The sequence below is a fragment of the Lotus japonicus genome, chromosome 3, assembly GCF_012489685.1.
Source record: "Lotus japonicus ecotype B-129 chromosome 3, LjGifu_v1.2".
NCBI classification, from domain to species: domain Eukaryota; kingdom Viridiplantae; phylum Streptophyta; class Magnoliopsida; order Fabales; family Fabaceae; genus Lotus; species Lotus japonicus.
In genome coordinates this window covers 72,044,205-72,058,983 of record NC_080043.1, presented here as the reverse complement: position 1 = coordinate 72,058,983, position 14,779 = coordinate 72,044,205, and the positions used below count along the sequence as shown (strand labels likewise).

Genomic DNA, 14,779 nt, shown 5'->3' with positions numbered 1-14,779 from the left:
CCTTCTTTTAGGGACACCTTAGAATCTTCCTTATTTTGAGAAGTTCAAATGAGCTATTATTTTCTTAGTCATGAGAAATTAAGAGGGTTTAGTTTATCCCTAAGCCCCTTAGCTAAACTTTACTTGAGCTTATAACTAAAAATCAAGAATCTTGCTTGCCTACAGAGCCCACCCATTTTGTGAAGTTCCTTGTACTGTATTGAAAATTGAAATGAAGACCATCGTGTAAAAAGGAAGAAAAAAACCAACTTGAACTACAGAATTAGGTGAATACTATAATTTATTTTCTGTCATTCACAGATGATTATAATTTATAAGTACTTTACTTTCATCTAGCTGTGAACACTTGTTCAACATTAGAGGAGATTAGGCCATAGAAATCAAGCATGATCTTTCCTTTGGATGGTGTTTCTAACCTATTATAGTGTTTTGTGGCTCCCATCTTCCTATCCTTGGGTTTGGATGAATTGCAATGGGGCAAATGACGTAAAGATAGCAGGTACAGGTTGTGATGGCTTGTAAAGGCCTAAAAGGATGATAGCATGGCACAATGCGATGCGTGTTTTATGAGGAATCTAAGAGCTACTTTTGCTTAATTAGTGGAAGGACTCAAGTCTCTGAACAAAGTTTTGATTCTTGATTATACTGTGATAGAGTTGCAATTGGAATTTGCATAGAGGTTTTTAAAGGATCCAATCCAATAGGGGTATTGCAACAGCACATCTCTTTATGTGCATCATCACCTATTGCAAATTTTGATTTGATTCTGCGCCATGGATGTGATAGACTTGTACATATCACTTATCAGACACTTCTTTTGGTTATTTTTAGTTTGTATGTTAACTTTTGAGTATTTGAATTTGTTTATAACTACTCTGGTAGTTTATTGGTTTTCCATTCTGCAAGTGTGGTGAAGACTGGAGTTGTTCCATTTCAAGGACTGAAGGCCCTGAAAAAGGCTTAAGCACTTTGCTGCTGAATGCTCTGAAGATTATAACTGTTACTCAGTGGCGGATCCAGGACCCTGGGGTCAGGGGGTTCAAAATTTTGAAATGAACACATCAATAAAAATACTGAACTGTTGAAGAACTGGATAGAGAAATACACGAAATGCACAAATCCTATGTTGGGAAAGCTTAAAAAATGAAAAGACTTCAGTTGAATGAAAATGATTTACAAATCCATTAAAAGTAACAAATTATGAGATATTACAATTTACAAACACAATGATTGGTAAATGAATTAAAGTCTTAAACCATGACAATTTAAAACCAGATTCATATGAGAATTCATTCCAATTCCAAGATGATTTTAAGGATTCCAAACACAACGAAAGGGAAAAGACTTTCATATACCTTTGTAACCTGAACTAAACAGATAACCGAAATAAACTGTACCCCAAGGTTTCAATATGCGTTAAACACCAAAGCTTCTGATAACTCTCTCCAAAAAGCCCTACCTTGGCAATGGAAGTTCCCACATTAATCACCTACAATTTTGTAAACAAGAAATTTACTGATTTTGCATGCCAAAAAAACAGCAGTTCAAAATACAAAAGACACAAAGAAACCTTCTATTTTTTAAAATGTGAAGCTTGAGCTCTGCATATATAAGCATCCTAGCAACAGATAGGATCAGTAATATCAATTTCACCATTAATTTGCATAGCTACGGAAGTAAAATAAAAAGTAACTAAAAGAAACAAAAAAGAGAAGTAATTAGGGGAAATGAACTTCCAATGTTAGTCTTAACCTTACTATTTCTTGAGCTGTGCTCTGGCTTCCAACAATGCCCGGTTAACTTCCTCATCATCTGGTGTCTCTTTTTGCAAGATTTCGTAGTCTTCTATTGAAGCTTGCCATCTTTCCAACTATGATTTCACAATAAACATCACAAATCACATAACTACAAAGCCATAGTTAACAATGTTTGTGTTGAAACTTTCACATATTGCAATTCAATTTGAAGTCCTGGAGTTACTGACTCTAGATGATCATCATCATTGATATCTCCCGTGGTATCAAATGTGCAGATCAAACCATCTTCTGAAGCAGAAATAAGCTAGCCTCGTTCATCAGGGACAAAATGAACCTAGCACCAATTACTAAATGACTAAATCAAACCTAACTACATCAGCAATTGCTAAATTAAAAATCAAACCATTTCCCTTCCCTTCACATTCCAATCTCAAACCAATTAGGAGTAAAATTGATGGAATATGTCACTCTCATGTAAAATCCAATCTCATTTCAGTACAATTTCTTATACACAAACTAAATTCAGCAAAAGGGAAAGCAAAGCAAAACAGTAGCAGTTGGGGTTTTCAATTTCCCTTCACATTTCAATTTGGGGGTTTTTAATTTTAGGGTTTTCAATTTTGAAACCTAACTAACCTTCAGGTTTCAACAGCAGCAGTCTGTACTGTTACTGCCAATTGACTCAAGAGATATGATTCAGGGGAAGTCAAGTTAATGTCTGGTAAACTGAAGGTATATAAAGTGTGAAACAAAGAAGGAATATATACCAATGTATATTCTTCTATTGTTAAAGCACTTAATTTATTCAAAATGAAATCTAATTCCATACTATATACAGTGCCATCTACATTGTTCTGTGTGTTTGTCTTTTGAATTTATGTAAGTGAAAATCAGTATTCTATGGAATTGGTCATCCATGCAGTTTCTTAGCCATTTCTTCAGTGATGCTCAACAACTAGAAATACAATATAAACTCATGGGTTAACTGTTATATTAGTCCCTGTCTTTGTCTCGCCGTCTGAGGTAGGTCCCTCCCCGGAAAAATTTTGTCTGAAGTCCTCTTGTTTGAAAAGTGGTTGGAGCAGGCCCTCGCCGGAGGGCGGAGCTCCGGCGAGTGCATGTGTGGCTTGGTGACTAGGATTAATGAACCCACGTGGCATTAAAAAATAAATAAAAAATAAAAATCAAATTACAACTCAGAATTTTAAACCTAATTAACCTATTTCTAATTAACCCTAACTTAATTAACCAAAAACTAATTTCCCCCCCAAACTTAACCCAATTCACACCAAATCAACCCTACCCCCAAATCAACCCAATCCCAATCTGAAGTAGCAGGGTTCTCCTTCATCGTAAGCCTTATCGTGTTCTTCCTCTGCCGTCTCCTGTTCTTCTTCATCGTCTTCCTCTTATCGTGTTCTCCTTCCTCTCTATCTTGTTCTTCTGGGTCGGCTTTGGTGCGGCTTCTTCTGGGTCTTGTCGTTTTCTCCTTTTCCTCTCCTATTTGGTGCGACTTCTTCTGGATCTTACATGGATAGTTCTTCTGGTTTCAAGGGTTCCACTGCTTCCTCCTCTCGTTCCAGGCAGAGGCCACGATCTGCAGGTGCAAGGGCTAACTGTCCTTGTGGTCTTCCTCTCATTATTTACACTGCTGGTACTCGAGTGAACTCAGAAAGGAGGTTTTTGAGATGCAGAAATTGGCATATAAGTGTTGTATACTTTGATTTCAATCTTGGGTAACCGTTCTATTTGGATTTCAATTTTGGATAACCCTTCAATTTTTCTACACTTTCAGTTACCAGGCACATGTAATTTCTTTTTTTGGATTGATGATCCTGTTGATGAAAGACAACCCAGGCATGTAGAGGCTGATACTGACATTTCTGAGATTGACAATTCATCTAACTCTGTGCTTCCTGGACCTGATTTGAAGAAGAAGATGAAGAAGTTAAAGAAGAAGGTTGAAATTGAGACATTTCACAAGAATGTTGCACGGTTGATTGCTCTGATTTCTTGGATAGTCACAGTTCTGGTGTTTTTGTATGGCAAGAGTTTGAAGGGTTGAAGGGTTTCAAGGGTTTCAAGTTAATTCTGTTTTAGGGTGGTTGGTTTGTGTTAGGGAATGAATTTGGTTGTTTGTTCTAGGGGATGTATGTGGTTGTTTGTGGGATGAAATACTTGTTGTGTAGCATGAATCTTTCAAACCTTCTCCTAGGAATCCCTTCCTGCTCACTATCAGTGGGGACACTTTCAAGGTCCTCACTCTCATAGCCTCCACATAAATCTGTCTCATCTCTCTTTTCCCCATCATCATTATCTGCTGCAGTTTGTTGAAGCATTTGAGTAATGTGCTCATTCAATAGGGACTCAGCCTGAGCAAATCCTGGGTTTGTAACTTCCTCCCCTTTTGCTAAATCCCTTTCTTCTTCACTATCATCGACCCTATCAACTTCAGAAACATCAGAATCATCATTTTCTTCTTCCTGGTTATCCTCACCAGCTTTATCACCATCTACCCCATCTACTACTTCAGGAACTGCAACTTCAGGGTCCACAACATTAGGGATAACGGGTTCAGGAATCACAGCTTCAAGGAGAGCAGGTTCAGGGAGAACAGTTTCATTTTGTAGCATTGCAACTTCATTAGGAAATTGCTCATCATCAGATAACTCTACAACTTCAGGAGGTCCCTTATTTGTTCCTTGTCTCACCATTGCTTGCAACCTACCTGACTTTCTCACCCTTAGTTTTTGTACCTTAACATTCTTGTTGGCATCTTTCTTCTTTTCCTTTAATGCAGTAGGTAGAGTGGGAGGGTCTTTGGATAGATTGTCCACAAATATAACACCTTCATGGTCATTTCCAACTGCATATTTAGCAAATTCCTTGGCATCCATATCTGTTGTGTAATTCCTGAAAACATGCCAGTCAACATCCTCATCAGGAAGCCACAGTAAATCAAACTCTTTGTAGCCAAGACCTTTGACAATTTCCACAGTCTTAGAGTAGGACCATTTAGACTCATCAAGATCATGGAACTCACTTTTGGCACCACCGAAGTAATGCCAGTAAGGACTACTTCCAAACCAACCACCATGTCGCACAACCAGTGTAAAAATCATCCTGAGAAATCACAAATTTATCAACCACATAAAACAACAGTGAAGCATGCTAATATAGCAACCCTCATACCCATCCCTGCACCCTAAGTCATTGTAGACGAAAACCCTAAGCATGCTAATATAGGACCATATGCCATTATCGAAGAACCCAGGAAAACCATAAACCCAAAACAACGAACCAAAAACCCCAAACCCAAAACCACATGTCATTATTGAAGAGGAGAGGAAGAACGAAACTTACTTTGAAGAAGCACAATGAGCGGCGAGCCTGAGCAAGAGAACCGGCGAGAACACGAACGATGACGGAGAATTCGATGGTAGACGATGGTAGGGGAAGAACCCTGCTACTTCAGATTGGGATTGGGTTGATTTGGGGGTAGGGTTGATTTGGTGTGAATTGGGTTAAGTTTGGGGGGGGGGAAAATTAGTTTTTGGTTAATTAAGTTAGGGTTAATTAGAAATAGGTTAATTAGGTTTAAAATTCTGAGTTGTAATTTGATTTTTATTTTTTATTTATTTTTTAATGCCACGTGGGTTCATTAATCCTAGTCACCAAGCCACACATGCACCCGCCCTCCGGCGAGGGCCTGCTCCAACCACTTTTCAAACAAGAGGACTTCAGACAAATTTTTTTCCGGGGAGGGACCTACCTCAGACGGCGAGACAAAGACAGGGACTAATATAACAGTTAACCCTAAACTCATTCATGTTCCATTTACCTAGTAGCTTAAATACTAGAAAAATAGAGGCTATAAAAAATGAAACACTAGATCGCTTGATCATAGAGGCACTACTACCATGTTCGAATTTGGAAAATTTAACTCAACCTCAAAAGTTGGTAGTTCGAATTTGGAAAATTTAACTCAATCTCAAAAGCTAGTTAAGCTAGTTTGTATAGTGAGGATAACATTTTCATATATGAGAGATCTCTAGTCAATGTGTAACTTTTAAACACATTCCCTCACATTTTTATTTTTTTTTCCTTTCAAAAAAAAACACACTCCCTCACACTCAAGTTTGGATAATGTGAAATATGTAGAAATGAACATATGAACATGTGCGAGTGACTCATATATATATGAACATCTGCGAGTGACTCATATATGGTGGTTGGTCTTCACTTAACTTAGGATAAGCTCTAATACCATGTCAACAACAGCATCTAAAGCAGTGGTTCAATTTCCAGAATGCCTTCAACTGAGCTACCTACTGTAAGTCTGAAATTGAGAGAGGATCCAAATCCCTAATGAAATTGATAATTTAACAGTAAATATTTCCATGGATTCTCATCACAAGAATCAAATTCATCCCTATTTGCATATTGATTTCAATTTCAATTTTCTAAGATCACTACGGAACCCTAATTCTATACCCGCAGAATTCAATCCTCATTCATCGTCGGCATCGACGCCCTTGAACGTCCAGGCATTCTCTTCACGTTTCTTAGCCTCTTCCTCCGGCGTATAACCGCTATCGGTGAAGCGGAAGAGCTTCCGCACGACCTCCACGCTCTTGTTCGCAATCCGATCCGCAATGCACTGGCTGAGGAATTCAATCAGGTCCTTCATGCCCAGGTAGTTCGCGGCCAGTAGCAGCTCCATCAACTCCTCGTTGCTCAGCGCCTTCGTGAACTCGTCGTCGGAATCCTTGGCTTTGCCGGCGGCACGGTGGTTCTTGCAGTAGTCGATGATCCTGGTGAACTCTCGGGTGGATACTTTGGGGAGGGGAATGGCGGAGGCGGAGACGGTGTCAGCGTCAGCGTCAAAGAGGTTCTGCACGGTTTGCATCTCTTTTGCAATTGACGGCTCCACCTCGAAGAAGTCACCGTCTGCGGTCTTGAACGATATCATCTTTGATGATGATGCTTGTGCCATCGTTGTTGCAGAGAGAGAGAAAGCCAAAGATAAAGAGAGAAAGAAAGAGGAGTACAGGTATTTTAAATTACTTTTTTCACCTCAATACATCTCAACCATTAATTATTTTGATCTATGACTATAAATGAGCTGTAGAGGCTGGAGAGGATCCCAATCCGTACAAGTAATACTGGTGAGAGAATTTACACTGTTTGTTTTGAGTGGATTTTAGTAGCGGAGCACATGGTCGGGTCAACCGAAAACCGCTTTACTGAACCCAATTTAATGGTAAAAATGCGGGTTAGGGCAAACTAGTCTATCGGATGGATTTTATTACAATTCAATCATCTTTGAATCGGATATCGAATTTCATAATAATTCATCTAACCCAACCCAAAATTCAATCTTATGATAATATCATATTATTTAATATATATTTTTAATAATTTTAATTTTACCTCACCTACTACTACATGTAAAATTTTAAAAACCTGTTTTTTATTTCACTATCTTCTTAATCACGATCTTGAAGTCTAGAGTATTTTTAGGAGATTTGGAGAGTAATTTGTTGTAATTATTTATCATATTTAAATACTTAAAGTACCTGTTTAATTATGTGTTGTCGTACTCGTATGGATGTGTATAGATGGTAGTTATGAACTTATGATGTAATTACATGTTAGAGACTTAAAGTACTTGCGTTTTAATATTTTTTCAATTTGTCAAGTTTATTATTATTTTAATATTGCGATCCAATCAACCCATCCAAACCAACCTGAAGATTGTCGGATTGGGTTGGTTCAGGTTCGTTGGTGAAAATTCACGAAATCCAACCCAACCCAAACAGTTTTGATCGGTTCGGATCCTTATTAGCCTAAAATCCATCTAACCCAACTCATGTGCAGTCCTAGATTGTAGATTGGTGATGAAAAATATAGGATGTGAGAGTGTACATTATGTGAAAATGACTTAATCTTGTGTTTTGATTCACTCATACTATTCTCTTTTCCATTTCATTTTCGCACATTTTTCATTTTTATATTTCTCTTCTTTTCCAATCGCATCACCTATGATACCATATATGTTATTTCTCTCTTATTTCTTCATTTCTCTTTGAGGTGGAGATGATATTGAGATGTTAACACAAACTTATCCCCGTCTAATTTAGTGTTTCAAAACTTGCACCAGTGTGGCTTTCTCTAAATGTTCCTGTGTTTGGTTTAGAAAAGAGATAGATAAGAGAATAAGAGAGAAGATAAAAGATAAGTAGAGATAAATACGTGAAAAATATAATACATTTTAAAGTGACTGGAACTAAACAAAAAGTCCAAACATGACCACCTCGTGAGTTGATGACTAGATAAAAAATGGGTCATGTGAGCAAAATAATACTACCGTTTGTCCTCATTTTCAAATGAAAAAAAAAAGTTGAGGGTAAATGTTGCAAAAATTTTATAAGCCTAAAAACTTAGATTTTCCGAAAAATAGACATTAAATCGGCTTATATAGAGATATAGATTATTATTGATTTATGCAAAGTGTTATTTTGATCAATTTTCGTTTCAATTTTTTTCGTTCTAATGTGAGAAATGTTGACCGTGTAAAAGAAGTGCATCAACATTAAATTCATTTTAAATAATATTATATGAAAGTGATACAGTGTAATACTGTAATCTATGGCCTGGGCATTCCACATGTTAGATACTAGTTATTTCCAACTACCAACCAAGAAGGGTGACAATAGATTTTTCCCTCAAAAGCGCTCCAATAAAATAGACGGTTAAAGTGGACGTTTTCTGGATCAATCAGAAAACGTGAATTTCGATGTATTTGGTTGGTAGATTGTTGAGGTAATTGCAGCAAGAATAGCATGTTTTGGTATTCAAGTTGAACAAGAAAATTAGAACAAGGAAAGGAATAAACAAAAGGCTTTGATGAATTAGTTGAGTATATGGTGCTCTAACTCTAGGAAAGTTCTAGCCCTGGTAGTTGAAGTTTCTGTGATATTTGTTTTGCAAGTGAAGCTAGCTTTCCTTTGCTTTGTTTGTTGAGTTTGGTGAAAGAAAGTGGATGGGAAGATTCACAAGAAACCAACAAAGATGATCTTTTTCATTAGACCAACCTTAAGGTGGAAAAATGTATCAATCTCAATGCAATCTAAAAGCCAAATCAGTAATCATTTTGTGATTAGCACTTGATTTGCCAATGGTTAATATGGAAAGCAAGGAGGAGAATTTTGAAGCTGCCAGAAAGTTCTTGAGAACTAGTTTGGAAACATCAACAGCTATTGCTTCTGCATTAGATGAGGCTGGATCAAATTTGGAGCGTCTTCAAAAGAGATGTTGCTCCCTGCAAGCTTCACTTAGATCCATCTCAATGCAAAAGTCATTTATTGACATTGGCAACGGTTTAGACAGCGTTCTTTGTTCCGCTGCTGCGGTCCTCAGGGTGTTTGACGCTTTGCATGAGTTGGAACATTCTCCCTTGACGGATTCCAGTTCTGATTTATGCATGTACGTCTCAAACACGAAGAAGCTAGAGGAAGCGCTGAAGCTTCTCGCAGATAATTGCAGGTTAGAAGTTGGTTGGTTGAATGGTGTTCTTGAGTTATTACAAGATAAAGCAATCACCAATGAGCTTTTCCTAGTGAACATAAAGAAGTCATTGAGAATATTGCAAGAATTGCAAGCGATAGAGGAAGGCGCTCGCCTCAATGGGGGCCTTCTCAGTATAGCCTGTGACAAGCTAGAGATTGTTTTCCACAGGCTTCTGATGGCAAACTCGATGCCTCTTACTTTGGTTTCCCTAACATCACACATTGATCACCACGCCACACCAGCTTTACCATTCCCAGCTTCTTTAACAAGGAAGTTGCAGTCCATCGCGGAAAGGTTAGACGCTAATGACAGACTAAGCAAGTGCCAATCTATATATGTTGAAGTTCGAGGTGTGAATGCTCGTCGAAGTCTGAAGACTTTGGATTTGAATTATCTTGAGATTCCAATAGCTGAATTTGAAAATGTGCAAGGTATAGAGAGTTACATTGACCAATGGGGGAACCATTTGGAGTTAGTTGTAAAACAACTGCTTGAGGTTGAGTACAAGCTTTCTGCTAGTGTCTTTGAGAAAATTTGTCCAGAAGCGTGGATGGAGTGTTTTGCAAAGGTTGCAATTGAATCTGGAATTCTTTCTTTCATTCAATTTGGAAGGGTTGTAGCTGAGAGGAAAAACGACCCCTTCAAGTTGTTGAACTTGCTGTCCATATTCAGAGTCTTGAATGGTCTAAGACTAAAATTCAACCATCTTTTCAGAGGGAAAGCTTGTGAAGAAATTCGAACTGCGACAAAGGATCTTATCAACAAAGTTGTCAATGGTGCCAGTGAGATATTCTGGCAACTTCCAGCACAAGTGAAGTTTCAAAGGCCAACTTCTCCTCCCCCAGATGGCAGCATTCCTCGGCTGGTAAGCTTTGTGACTGATTACTGCAATCAGCTGCTCAGCGATTCGTATAGGCCACATTTGATTCAGATTCTGGAAATACACCTTAGTTGGAGAGAGGAACCATATGAAGAGGGTGTTATTTTCACTCAAATATACACCATTATTAGAGAAGTTGCAGTAAATCTGGATGCTTGGTCAAAGGCCTATGAAGACATCACTTTGGCCTACCTTTTTATGATGAATAATCACTGTCATTTCCACAATTTGAAAGGTACTGTGCTAGGGAATATGATGGGAGATTCTTGGTTAAGGGCACATGAACAATATAAGGACTATTATGCAGCACTTTATTTGAGGAATAGCTGGGGAAAGCTTCAACCTATTCTTGCAGTTCAAAAGGACAAACTATCATCCTCCAATGTGCCAGTGACTAGCCAAGATATGGCTAAGAGACTAGTTGCTTTCAATCTAGCTTTTGATGAAAGGTACAAGAAGCAGTCTCATTGGGTTATTTCTGATGAGATCTTGAGGGAAAATGTATGCAAGCATTTGGTGGAAGGTATAGTACCAATCTACAGAGCCTACATGAAGAATTATATTTTGTCAATTGAAAATGATGCTAAGGTTGACAAACATATTAAATATACAGCTCAGAGTTTGGAGAATAGGATTAGGTCTTTGTTTCAGCCCGAGCTGAGCAAGCATGGTAGCATTAAACAGGTAGATTTGATTAGTAAAATAAAAGAAGTAAGCCATCAGTTTCGCTTGACTCTAACTGCTCTATAGTTGTACATGTCATTTTAAAGGAAGAAAGGTGTAAAACATTAGCAAGTAGGCATTCACTGTTACTTGTTGCTACAATTGTAACTGCTTAATTTATTTTGGCTATTACATGCTATAATGTTATCTTAGTCATGAATCAACTAGTACTTATTAGAATTGATACCAATAACCATCTTAATGTATGTCATACTTGTTGACAAAATGTCATAAAACCTATAGATGCAAGTATATGCAAAAAGACCTATTTGGCTCAGTTCAATCCAGATTTGATCTCAAAATGCATTGTTCATACACCAGAGTTCTGAATCACAAAATGGTAGATGCGCCATATGCATTGTACTTTTTCTATTTATGCCAAAAACACCAGAAATATTTCAAACGATATACCAAATGTTCTGTTACTTATATATTTTAGATAAGGAAAGGCAGATCAATATCCTGTTGTCATCAACTCATTTCTTTCAAAAGAAAGTTCAATATACATAAGCCCTGCTAAACAAAATGCCAAGACTTAACGTGCAAAACTACATCATGCTCAGTTTTCACAATGATCTAAACATCAAGCCCCAAACGAATCATCACAGAATACAAACACAACAGACATTGTGAAATTCTTGAAGAATTACAAGGCTCTACCAAGGATGCATATTTCACAACGATCGAGAACAAAAACAGAAGACAACTTTTGCATCAGGACTTTACTTGCTTCAATTGTTTAACCTTCTGAAAGTCTGGAGGATGGAAGTTTTTTTCAACCTCCCAAGCCAGTTGTGACATACAATTGAATGACGACTTAGCACCTTTTTCATCGGTCACTTCTCTAGGGAAAGGAATGCGAGCCTCAAATGTACCTTGGAGAGGGCAAGACAGACGCATATCGAAGCCCAACCGATCTACCCATACCATCTTTGCTTGCGAGACCTTCAATGGTAAATCAAATACGTTGAAAAGTTAGCACAGCACAACTAATTTAGTGGTCACCAATCATCACTCGAAGTTAGGTTTAAGTTTAGCAAAGTCATTTGATCATGTATACAGCAAGTGACTTGCATACAGATGTTACATAAACAAAATCACAAACAGGACATGAAAAATTAATAGCATGTTTGGATCAACGTCTTTTTCTCTCAGAGTCAGTTTTGACACAAAGAAGCTACTCACAAATTCTCCACAGAGTTAATTTTAGCTTTACAATCAATTGCAGAAAGATTTACAAACATGCACTAAATCAAATCCCAGAAAGACTACTCAGGTGAAATTTGTAAATCAATAGACGAAGTGTTGGTTTTGATGGCAAGCATGAAAGAGACAAAAGCAACGTAGCTTATAGTTACAGGTAAGGAGCCATTGGTTTAGGGGCAAGCTTGGGAAGTCTCAAATCCAAATATATCCAAAAAAGACTGAAGGAACAACTACATATGATCCATGTGAAAGTAAAAGACACAGAGTTCGGGTGAATACCGGGAAATCCAGATCAACATAGACATTGCAAAAGCGAGTGACGTCTTCCATGTTGTTAGTGTTAATTTCAGTGACTAATTCCTCCGCAAACTCTCGAAGAGGATCCGGTTGAGCATTTTTGTAGTCTAAAGAAGTGACCCACACACCACTCTGCAACAAATGGAAATAGGTTATGAAAGTTAACTTATACAAGTATCCAACTTACAAGGTTAATAAGCAAACCTATAAATACTAGACTATGAAAAATATGTCCCCTACCTCCTGAAAATCATCCAAGTGCAGCACCCTATCCACAGCAATAATATACACAGAATCTTCATCAACCTCTTCTCCAAACCTCTTCCCCCATAAAGAAACAAGCCTCTGCATAATGGCAATGAAGAAGACTTGATCAAACATAAAAGAACACAAAATTGACAAAAGGGCATGTTCATATACTGAAAAATAGTAGACTGTAGCATCTCATATGATAAATGACATTACCAACTCACCCACCCACCTTGGCTTTGATTTGATCCTGCGGTTTGGTAAGGGTTCCTTGAAGTGTACACTGAGGGGTACGCAATCCACACTGTATAAACTGATAAACACAACAACAAAATATGAATACAATAGAAATTCCATCATCACCATTATTGATTGTTCCAAAGAGAGAAAAACCTGAACATGAAGAGAAGATGGGGTGTTGTCATTGTTGTTGGAAATGACATTGTGATTGAAGCAGAAGAAAGGGGTGCCTTCTTCTGGGTCAACAGCGAATCGGACACCAATACCAAGAGGCCAACCCTCATGGGTCAACGTGGAAAGCGTGCCGACTCTCGCGAGCTCCATTATCGTCCTTGAAACTTCTGCTGGAAACGGTTTTGTAGTGTTACTGCTACTCAACTCCATTTCCAATTGGGTCGAAGAAACCGAGCATTTCGGTGCCCCGATTGAGATTGGACGGTACCATGAGAATTTTCTGGTGGTGGTTTTCGCTGTGGGTGTGAGTGTTACCAGTGGGGCACCGAGGTGCCTCGTTTGAAGAAGCATTTGTTGAGGTTCGGGATCACAGAGACGATGAAATTGAGTTGAGTTGAGTTGATGTTTGTAAAAGGATAAGAGTGCGAAACACAACACCCTAATAAGATGTCGTTTTTTTTTTTTCTATTTATATAAGACTATGTTTGTGGAATTTGATGTCGTTTGGAGGCAAATAAAAACAACATTTATAATTGAGCTTATAATATTTTTTTAGTAGATAAGCTTAAAGAAGTTCTCATAAGCTAGTATACATTACAAACGGTCCCTTTCTATATCTTTAACCTAAAGAATAATAATCACTTTAAGATTACATTTCAAGCACTCCTCAATTAAAATTCATGTGATGTGCATTTAAAATATGTGTTTCACATCCAATTTAATGAGACTCGCATGCATTGCTAGCTAAAGTGAATGTTACCATACTTCTCTTAAGAGTGGAGCAAACTCCAATGAGATGAAATATGGGGAGCAACATGGTAAAAATACTTCACTAATTTCTTTTAATATGTACCTAAAAAACTAATCTCTTTTAATAATCCATATTTCATTTGCATTTAAATCTTCATGATTTGAATGAGAGATGATTTTTTTTTTTCAGGCGGTTTTGGTAAGGGGGACCCGTTTCTTATGGAGTTACTATCTATAAAGTTTGGTCTTGGGCATGCTTGGGAATTGGGACATCGTGATGATGTTGTGTGTGTGTGTCTCTGACAATAGAGAAGCAATAAATGTTATTAACACAATACAGACATTCATAGTTGCTGTTTGGGAGAGAATATTATCAGCATTCAGGACATGTTGGTTAGAGATTAAATAGTCACATTCTCTACTGTTTCTTAGAGCATCTCCAACGCTGGGCTCTTAGCCCAGCTAGAGGTTTTAAGAGCCGGCTCTTAATTTTTGTCTGCACTGGAGTTGGCCTTCAGGCTCTTAGCTACAGTGCAGGGTCTCTTGTGCAAGAGCCCCTGCTTGGTGAGCTCTTAGATTAAAAAATCAATATTTTCTCTCACATGCTGCATCAACTACTTTCAGAGGGAGGAAACAGTAGAGAAGAAGGAAGAGCAAACGGATTTGAAAGGGAGATGATCAGAACCAAAATCAATTTTTTTTTAAAAAAATCCAAACTGTACATAAAAAATCAAACTGAATGATAAAAAATCAAACTTTTACATTGCAACTGATATTTACATAGGAAAAAAAAATCTCAAAATCTCAGAACCAAAATATTGTTTTCCATGTGCAAAAAGGGGCTTCCTTTCCCTTGATCTGATCTGGTGGCTCCGATTTGGGTGGTGGTCAGTCGATTTGGGGGCTTTTGGTGGCGGGGAGGGTTGTTTTG

At 37.8% G+C, this 14,779-nt stretch overlaps 4 protein-coding genes and 1 long non-coding RNA gene across 5 annotated transcripts; 2 read left to right on the top strand and 3 right to left on the bottom strand.

The window, feature by feature from the left end:
- Window positions 1-1,336: 1,336 nt before the first annotated feature.
- LOC130742509 (uncharacterized) lies at window positions 1,337-2,387 on the bottom strand. The gene is made up of 4 exons (XR_009021174.1): window positions 1,981-2,387; window positions 1,758-1,870; window positions 1,571-1,618; window positions 1,337-1,489 (listed from the first exon to the last, which is right to left on the bottom strand). It is a non-coding gene; the product is annotated as an uncharacterized LOC130742509 (long non-coding RNA).
- Window positions 2,388-3,287: 900 nt separating this feature from the next.
- LOC130744660 (uncharacterized protein At4g04775-like) lies at window positions 3,288-3,822 on the top strand. Its single transcript, XM_057596825.1, has 2 exons — window positions 3,288-3,470; window positions 3,553-3,822. The coding sequence occupies exons 1-2, from the start codon at window positions 3,288-3,290 to the stop codon at window positions 3,820-3,822; spliced, it is 453 nt and encodes a 150-aa protein (XP_057452808.1).
- Window positions 3,823-6,102: 2,280 nt separating this feature from the next.
- LOC130745678 (SKP1-like protein 14) lies at window positions 6,103-6,817 on the bottom strand. The gene has a single exon (XM_057598041.1). The coding sequence runs from the start codon at window positions 6,751-6,753 to the stop codon at window positions 6,268-6,270; it is 486 nt and encodes a 161-aa protein (XP_057454024.1). The 5' UTR covers window positions 6,754-6,817; the 3' UTR covers window positions 6,103-6,267.
- On the top strand, window positions 6,818-11,096 carry LOC130745676 (exocyst complex component EXO70A1-like). The gene has a single exon (XM_057598038.1). The coding sequence runs from the start codon at window positions 8,938-8,940 to the stop codon at window positions 10,957-10,959; it is 2,022 nt and encodes a 673-aa protein (XP_057454021.1). The 5' UTR covers window positions 6,818-8,937; the 3' UTR covers window positions 10,960-11,096.
- A 284-nt stretch (window positions 11,097-11,380) lies between these two features.
- On the bottom strand, window positions 11,381-13,551 carry LOC130745677 (glutamyl-tRNA reductase-binding protein, chloroplastic). The gene is made up of 5 exons (XM_057598040.1): window positions 13,078-13,551; window positions 12,917-12,997; window positions 12,676-12,780; window positions 12,418-12,567; window positions 11,381-11,877 (listed from the first exon to the last, which is right to left on the bottom strand). The coding sequence occupies exons 1-5, from the start codon at window positions 13,447-13,449 to the stop codon at window positions 11,647-11,649; spliced, it is 939 nt and encodes a 312-aa protein (XP_057454023.1). The 5' UTR covers window positions 13,450-13,551; the 3' UTR covers window positions 11,381-11,646.
- Window positions 13,552-14,779: the final 1,228 nt, after the last annotated feature.

Bases quoted from the DNA above. Each gene is read 5' to 3' on its own strand.
- LOC130744660 (XM_057596825.1), top strand. From the start codon at position 3,288: ATGGATAGTTCTTCTGGTTTCAAGGGTTCCACTGCTTCCTCCTCTCGT. The intron at 3,471-3,552 runs GTATACTTTGAT...CTACACTTTCAG, and splicing joins GAAATTGGCATATAAGTGTT to TTACCAGGCACATGTAATTT.
- LOC130745678 (XM_057598041.1), bottom strand. From the start codon at position 6,753: ATGGCACAAGCATCATCATCAAAGATGATATCGTTCAAGACCGCAGAC.
- LOC130745676 (XM_057598038.1), top strand. From the start codon at position 8,938: ATGGTTAATATGGAAAGCAAGGAGGAGAATTTTGAAGCTGCCAGAAAG.
- LOC130745677 (XM_057598040.1), bottom strand. From the start codon at position 13,449: ATGCTTCTTCAAACGAGGCACCTCGGTGCCCCACTGGTAACACTCACA. The intron at 12,998-13,077 runs GTTTTTCTCTCT...TGTGTTTATCAG, and splicing joins CATCTTCTCTTCATGTTCAG to TTTATACAGTGTGGATTGCG. The intron at 12,568-12,675 runs GTAGGGGACATA...CATTTGTTGCAG, and splicing joins ACTTGGATGATTTTCAGGAG to AGTGGTGTGTGGGTCACTTC.